This window comes from Lactuca saligna, chromosome 7 (assembly GCF_052625555.1).
Source record: "Lactuca saligna cultivar CGN05327 chromosome 7, ASM5262555v1, whole genome shotgun sequence".
Lineage (NCBI taxonomy): Eukaryota > Viridiplantae > Streptophyta > Magnoliopsida > Asterales > Asteraceae > Lactuca > Lactuca saligna.
The window spans coordinates 130,994,724-131,003,295 of NC_136423.1; the positions used below are offsets into that span (position 1 = coordinate 130,994,724).

General features: G+C 42.0%; 1 protein-coding gene across 1 annotated transcript; it reads right to left on the minus strand.

Annotated features, from left to right (window-relative positions):
- Window positions 1-2,592: 2,592 nt before the first annotated feature.
- Window positions 2,593-3,051, minus strand: LOC145007237 (L10-interacting MYB domain-containing protein-like). The gene is made up of 2 exons (XM_078966208.1): window positions 2,734-3,051; window positions 2,593-2,655 (listed from the first exon to the last, which is right to left on the minus strand). The coding sequence occupies exons 1-2, from the start codon at window positions 3,049-3,051 to the stop codon at window positions 2,593-2,595; spliced, it is 381 nt and encodes a 126-aa protein (XP_078822334.1).
- Between the last annotated feature and the right edge of the window lie 5,521 nt (window positions 3,052-8,572).

Genomic DNA, 8,572 nt, shown 5'->3' on the forward strand with positions numbered 1-8,572 from the left:
TAGTTGTGAAGAATTGAGTAGTACTTTTGTAACACTGTAAATTTCAAAACAAATTTTTCGATTTTCTTATAAAACAAAATTCGATTAATATTCATCAACAACCATATTAATTATCCAATATAGGTCAATACAAAATCCCAAGATCACAATATAAAAACTCCGAGTGTGTGTGTACGGATCAAGCCGGCGCCTTCCCGCAGTCGTCACTAGTACCTGAAACAATAACATCAAACACTGTAAGCACAAGGCTTAGGGGTCGTTTGATAGTTTCTGACTGGGTTAGAGCTGACTGGGTTAGAAATGCTGATTGAGTCCATATCTGACTGAGTTTATGCTGTTTGATTATTTATCTGAATGGTTGTGCTGAATGAAAAATGACCATATTACCCTTGTGTTATCTCTTATGCTGGATAAAAATTTATAAAAACACAAATTATCATATAAAATCCAAATTAAACATACATCAATTAAAATCCAAATACAAAATGTAATACAAAATCCAAATACAAATTGTCATACATAATAAAAAAAAAAGTACACAATTTAACGTGAACCATTTGAAAGTAACTGATTAGCAATCTGGTCACGCAAAGTAGTCATATAGTCAACGGCTTCTGAACCCCATTCTATGCCTTCTATGTTTTGACCTTCATTTCCTCCATCACCCACATTAGGAGTAACCATAGTGTTTTGTTCAAAGGTCGTAAATAATTCATCTTCAATATCGTATTTCCTTATAAAATTATGGACCGCAACACAAGCAATGACCATGTCTCTTTGCACTGGAAAAGGATAAGGAGGCATTTGTTTTAAAATTGGAAACCTGGCCTTCAATACACCATAAGCACGTTCAATGTAATTTCTAAGTTGTGCATGAGCATGATTGAACCTTTCTTCCTTAGTTAAAGCTCTATTTCTTCGAAAATCCGCTAACCAATACCTAGTATTGCGGTAGGGAGCCATAAATCCACAGGTGTTGGTGTATGCGGCATCACAAAGGTAGTATTTATCTGTAGATGTATGACAAATTTATCATATAAATAAAAAGAGATAAAAAACGTATAGTAAAGTTACAAACCTGGTGGAGGGAATGGAAATCCGGAAGTCGGGTTAAATGCAACTTCTTTCAAAACTTTAGAATCATGTGCTACGCCCTCCCATCCAGCCCATACAAAGGTGAATATCATATCAAAATTACAAATTCCAATTACATTTTGATAACATTCACCTTTTCCTCTTCCCCTGTAACGAGTTTGTTGATCAACAGGCACAACTGCATGTACAAGTGTTCCATCTAGTGCACCTATTGCTCCGGGAAATATCTGCATTAGTCGTCTATATCGTTCTGATGTATTTCTTGTTGCATTAGACGAGTTTGGTACTATAATTTCTCGTGCAAAACACATCATTGCACGTAAGACCTCATGAAAACATTGATGAATTGTTTGTGTGGAGTGATGAAATCTTTCTTTAACGGCTCGAAAACGTTCATTATATCCTATAACATGTAAAAACATAGCCATCTTCTCTTCAACGCTTATGGTCCTACTAGATTGCAACCAATTTCTCTCTATAAAGTGATTGCATAATAGTACAAAAGCATCTTGTGAAAGACGTATCATATCGAAACATTGTATAGGACATCCGTGTATCAAATCTTGCGTATACACATACCCCTTTGCTACCTGTTCACTAGCTCTTATTCTTTTAATTATTCTTTGCCTTTGTCGGACCAACATCAACCAATACCACGAGAATATAAGAAAATATAAAAAGTCACCTTCTTTATCCATGTGTCCTGTTAGATGTCAAATACAAATTACATTTTAATCAATAACATAACAAGCCGTAACATGTAAATACTAAAAGCATAACATTCAATAACATATAAATTCATATAACATAATTGCATCTAAGAAAACAATCCATAACATAACTAAACTGTAAAATACTAAAGTCAAACAATGAACCAGAACATACTAAAGTCAAACAATAAACCATGACATACTAAAGTCAACCAACAAACCATAACATACTAATGTTAAACAATGAACGAGAACATACTAAAGTCAAACAATAAACCATGACATACTAAAGTCAACCAACTAATCCAAACTTTCTTCCCGCATTTGTTACTCACGACTCACAAGTTGACAAGTTAAGGCGCAACCAAATTTTCCTATTGCCAGCACTTTCAGCAAATAACATAAGAGCAGTGGTGTATTTCGGATCATATTCTCCCCACTCCAAGCTTGTCAACCTTGCCATACAAGCATCCATCTCTTTGTCAAGATTATTTGCTTCCGTGAATGCTTGTGCAGCCTTGATAATTTCTTTTCCAACTTCTTTCAACTCATCATCAAGTGTGGTTTCTTTAGGACCATTTCGCTTGCCCCCCTTGTTTTTTGTCCGCCCAGATGATTCCTCACTAGTGGGTTGAGGTACGGTTGAGCTTGGGGTATTTAGATGAGGTGCTGGCTCTTCCATCTCTGTATCCTCAAAATCATGTGCACTGAAGGTTTAATTGGGATGAGGTAGTGTCGAAGATGGCCCCCAACTGTGAACACCGGTCGAGGTCGCCCCATCAAATAGTTAGGTACAAAGATTAGGGCAAGGGAGGGGTGCATTTCTCAGCTTATCTACATACTTGTTCAGCTGTTTGAAAATTTAATAAATATTGTTAAAGTAGTAAAAAAAAATAATCTAATTTAAAAAATATATGTATATATATACCTTTGCTTCAGCTTCCCATTCTTCATTAGTCATGTTAAAAGAATTTGTTACGGGATTGTAAATATTTCCGGTTTTGTTTTTAAGTTTTAACCACACCGCATACTTTGCTTTTAAATAGTCGTATCGGTTTTTCATTTGTTTTTTGTCGACAACAAAATTATGATCTGTTTTCAATTTCTCTGCGACCACAGCCCATGAGCTTGCCTTTAGGCCACTACCCTCCCGGCCATTACTTGTTAATTCTTGGATACACGCTTCCAAAAATGTTTTGTCCACCAATTCCGACTTCCAACTAACCCTAGTTCTTTTATCCGTCATGTCTATTTTAAAAAAGAAAAAAAAACGTAGCTAAATCATTCACATAACACACATTTACAAATAAATCATCCACATAACACATGTTTACAAATAAATCAAGCAAAAATGTGATTTCATGATATTTTCAACAACATAAAACAATCTTTTATAAACAAAAGCACATAAATGTGATTTCCTCATACAAAAAAAAGTTTGATCTCATAAACATATAACAATCTTTTATAAACAAAAACACATTATGAATTGATTTTATAAACATACAACAATCCCTAACAATCTTTACGATTCTTTTGTTGGTTGCTCCATTGCACTTTTGATTGCTGCCATATTATTTGTACAAGCAAAGAAAGTAATGTCTAAAGAGGAGCACACCATATTACTTATACAAACTATCTTTTAATATTATTATTATCTACAAATAATTAACTAATTATGTGTATATACATTCTTTTAGAATATATATTTATGTAAACATGGTAATTATAGGGGTCTTTAAGCTTAGATGTGTATTTGTTTTAATTCCCCTTTTCTTGAATACATATTGTTGTAAGCATGGTAACAGCATGTGCCAATGTGCTATACATAATACAGTAGACACATATTTGAAAGTAAAGGACACCAAATTGTCAAAAACACATTATGAAATCAGATTTCATAAACAAAAACAGATTATGAATGGATTATATGCTAACCCTTCAATCTAATTTAATCAAAAAATAATGAAAGAAGTAAGGATAAACTTTGATTTCAGAATTCAATCAGTAAATTGACAACAAACATGAAAGGCTTTGTGATTTCTGAAACATAAAAGCAAAAAAGAAAAGATGAAGAAGAAACATTACGTGCGCGCTGTGTGGTTGTCGCCGGAATCACCTGGTCGTCACCGGAACTTTCTGGCCGTCGGAGAAGAGGGCGGCGCAGGTCGTGGAATAAGATGGCGTCGGTCGTGGAAGAAAGATGTAGATGATAGAGGTGATTAACAATGCTGGAGATCGATGTCTAGGGCAGGGGCGTATTGGGGAAGCAGGCTAGAGGCGAGAAGGGCAAAAAAAAAGCGTATGCAATTTTTTCCAGTCAGGCGTGTTTTTTTTACTGACCGAGTAAGGGGATTAGGGGTGGAATGGGCTGACCGAATCAGGTTTCATATCTCATAAACAAACATCCAACTGTTGACCCAGTCAGCAGTCAGTCCTGACCGGACCCGGTAAGTGCAAATCAAACAGGCCCTTAGTGAGTTCCCCAAAATACCACATATACACATATTAGCCACTCAAGGCTATAACTCTGTGGGTCCGTGCACCCAAACTCTCTGAACCCTCAGGTTCTAGCTCTGATAAACATGCACTACATAAATCACATAGAAATAATGCAGTACAACACATAACATACATAGCATACAAATACTCTATCACATAACTCTGGTTACCTACTCAAGGTATTATAGTATAGTGAGAAGACTCACCTCGCGTATCTCGGTATCTCACGAATCCTGGAAATCCCTCGTGCTCGATCCTCCGAGCTCTAATCCTCCTATAACATTAGATGTTTCTAATTAACACTTTATATCTCTAAGGTCGACTATCCATAAGAAGTCAACACAGGTCAACTCTATTCAACGGTCAACGGTCAACGGTCAACTCTGACCGGACTCGGCGAGTACCATGGCGACTCGGCGAGTCTAGACGTTTTCACCAACCCTCTAAAATCCCCTTCCAACACGTCGAGTATTCCCCCCCCCCCCCCTTTTTACTTGACGAGTTTCACCTGAATGAATCGCGGGGCCACCCTGACTCAACTCGCCGAGTCTCAAGGACAACTCGGCGAGTCAAAGTTTGACTCAGTCCACTCGTCATCCCTCTCCAACTCACCCTGACTCACTGAGTCTACCCATGACTCGATTGGACCACTCGCTGAGTAGTCCCAAGGCAATCTTCAAGCTACTCGCCGAGTCGGATGAACAGACTCGGCGAGGCCATGCCATGCAACCACTCCAACTTGCTTCTAAGGTCAGATCTGCTTCCATAAACTATAGATCTGGCCTCCCTCGACTGATTCATCACATAAAGCTCCTATCTTGGTGCCCATAACACACCCCATAGCTCATAAATGGAGTTTTTGACCTAAGGCATGAGGATTCCAATCCAAAGCCTCCATTGATTCCCAAAAAGCTTGGGTAAAGGGACACTCTGGACCTCTAAGGGTCCAGATCTATGGTTCAAACCTCATAAGGGACCAAGAGGACACTAGATCTTGCCATAAAAGGGTTCAACAAACCCTAAATCTAGATAAACAACAACAAGGAAGAAGGTAACTCGGATTTATTACCACAAAAGTGATGCTCTGGACTCCAAACCCACAGAAGTGGCTCCTCTTTCTTTCCCTTGGCTAGCTCTTCTCCTTCCTTGCAACAATGGCACCTCCAAGGTCAATAATGGCCTCCTACTTAGCTCCAAATGCTCACACTCTATTAGGGTTTCACTCAAGGGGCTGGTGAGCACAAATGACGGCCATTAGGCCCTTTAAATAAGTCTCAAACCCGAGAAATTAGGGTTTCATTACACAGCGCTGACTCGCCGAGTCCATATCCTGGACTCGTCGAGTCCAGGCGCGATCCCGCGTCCAGATCCGCGTCCCTACTCGGCGAGTCTAAGATCCAACTCGCCGAGTCCCCCCACAATTCCACAAAAAAAAAACAATATACAAAATACCTGATAAAATCCGGCTGTTACAACTCTCCCCCACTAGGACTAGACTTCGCCCTCGAAGTCTCGCTCTAAAAACAGCTCCGGATGCTGCTCCTGCATCATACGCTCTGGCTCCCAGGTCATCTCTGATCCCCTCTGGTGTTACCACTGAACCAACACCGGAGGTACCTCCTTGTTTCTCAAAACCTTGATCTTCCGATCCCGGATGGCCACTGGTCTCTCGGCATAATTCAGGCTTGCATCCACCTGAATATCATCCAACGGAACCACTGCCGATTCATCGGCTATACACTTCCTCAACTGCGACACATGAAAAGTGTCGTGAATCTATCCCAACTCTGCTGGCAACTCCAACCGATAGGCTACCCGACCTATCCTCGCAATCACACGAAATGGACCTATAAATCGGGGCCCCAACTTGCCCCTTTTCCTGAACTGAATCACTCCTTTCCAAGGAGAAACCTTCAGGAGAACGAAGTCGCCGACCTGAAAATCAAGCTCGGACCGGCGTCTGTCCGCATAACTCTTTTGTCGGCTCTGGGCGGTTAATAACCTCTGTCTGACCCGTTGTATCTGCTCGGTCGTCTGAATCACGATCTCTGTACTGCCCATCACTCTCTGTCCAACCTCACCCCAACAAATGGGAGTCCGACACCTCCTACCATACAACAGCTCAAAGGGCGGCATACCGATGCTCGAATGATGGTTGTTATTGTAGGAAAAATCTGCCAAGGGTAAATACGTATCCCAGCTACCCCCAAAATCCAATACACATGCTCGAAGCATGTCCTCAAGCGTCTGAATCGTCCGCTCACTTTGGCCGTTTGTCTGGGGGTGATATGCGGTACTAAAGTGCAACTTAGTACCCAACTCCTCATGAAATTTCTTCCAGAATCGGGAAGTGAAGCGCACATCACGGTCCGAAACAATTGAGATCGGCACCCCATGCCGAGATACCACTTCTCTCACATAAACCTCTGCCAACTTTTCCACCGAAGAACTCTCACTGATGGCAAGAAAGTGAGCGCTCTTCGTCAACCTATCCACAATCACCCAAATTGCATCAACTCCTCTGGCAGTCCTCGGCAATTTGGTGATGAAATCCATAGTGATCTATTCCCACTTCCACTCGGGAACCTCCAATGGATGCAACTTGCCATGCGGTCTCTGGTGCTCGGCCTTCACCCTTCGACAGGTCAAACACCTCTCGACAAACCATGCGACGTCCCTCTTCATACAAGGCCACCAATACTCTTTCCTCAAATCCAAATACATTTTTGTAGCCCCGGGATGAATCGAAAATTTCGATCTATGAGCTTCCTCCATCAATGTAGTACGCGTACCGCCCACAAATGGTACCCAAATCCGGCCCTGAAAAGTCATAAGCCCTCGACTATCCCACACAAACTCAGAAACCAAACCAACAACCCGTTCTCTCTTCTGCATCTCCGGATGCATAGCCTCGGCCTGTGCCCCACGAATGGCGTCCAGAACTAGAGCTATTACGGTCAATCTCAAACATACATTTCGCAGTGGAGTACTCTCCGCCTTGCGACTCAATGCGTTGGCTACCACATTAGCCTTGCCCGGGTGGTACAAGATCTCACAATCATAATCCTTGACCACATCTAACCACCTCCTCTGCCGCATATTTAGGTTAGGCTGATCCATCAAGTACTTCAAGCTCTTATGGTCCGTGTATATCGTACAACGAACCCCATACAAGTAGTGTCGCCAAATCTTGAGAGCGAACACCACTGCCCCTAACTCTAAATCATGTGTGGGATATCTCGTCTCATGAGGCTTCAACTACCTCGATGCATATGCTATCACATGTCCCTTCTGCATCAGCACCGCTCCCAGCCCTAAAATCGATGCATCACAGAATACCACAAAATCTTCCATCCCTTCTGGAAGAGCTAATACCGGAGCTTCGCACAACCTTTGGCGAAGCGTCTCAAAGGAGGTCTGCTGCTCGGGACCCCATAAAAACGTAACACCCTTCCGGGTCAATCTGGTGAGTGGCACTGCGATCTTGGAGAAATCCTTGATAAACCTCCGATAGTACCTTGCCAACCTAAGGAAGCTCCTGATCTCGGAGGGTGACTTTGGCACCTCCCATCTCATCACCGCATCAACCTTGGCCGGATCGACCAATATCCCTTTCTGATTAACGAGGTGCCCCAGAAACTGGACCTCCCACAACTAGAAATCGCACTTGGAAAACTTTGCATAAAGTTTCTCCGATCTCAAAACTCCAAGAACTTCCCTCAAATTCTCCTCATGCTGCTCTCTAGATCTCGAATATACCAGAATATCATCGATAAATACAATCACCGACCGATCCAACATCGACCTGCATACCCTGTTCATGAGGTCCATGAACACAGCCGGGGCATTGGTGAGCCCAAAAGGCATCACCACAAACTCATAATGCCCATAACGCGTCCTGAATGCTGTCTTCTGAACGTCCTCATCCCGCACTCTCACCTGATGATAGCCCTACCTCAAATCGATCTTGGAGAACCAAGATGCTCCCTGTAACTAATCGAATAAATCGTCGATCCTCGGCAACGGGTAACAGTTCTTGACCGTCAGCTTATTCAATTCTCGGTAATCAATACACATTCGATTCGAGTCGTCCTTCTTCTTCACAAACAGAATGGGTGCTCCCCACGACGAGCTACTCGGCCGAATAAACCCCTTCCCCAGCAGCTCCTGAAGCTGCGAGGATAACTCTTGCATCTCTGGAGGTGCAAAACGATAAGGTACCTTAGCGATAGGCGTGACTCCCGAAACCAAATCGATACTGAACT

Bases quoted from the DNA above. Each gene is read 5' to 3' on its own strand.
- LOC145007237 (XM_078966208.1), bottom strand. From the start codon at position 3,051: ATGACGGATAAAAGAACTAGGGTTAGTTGGAAGTCGGAATTGGTGGAC. The intron at 2,656-2,733 runs GTATATATATAC...ATTTTCAAACAG, and splicing joins AATGGGAAGCTGAAGCAAAG to CTGAACAAGTATGTAGATAA.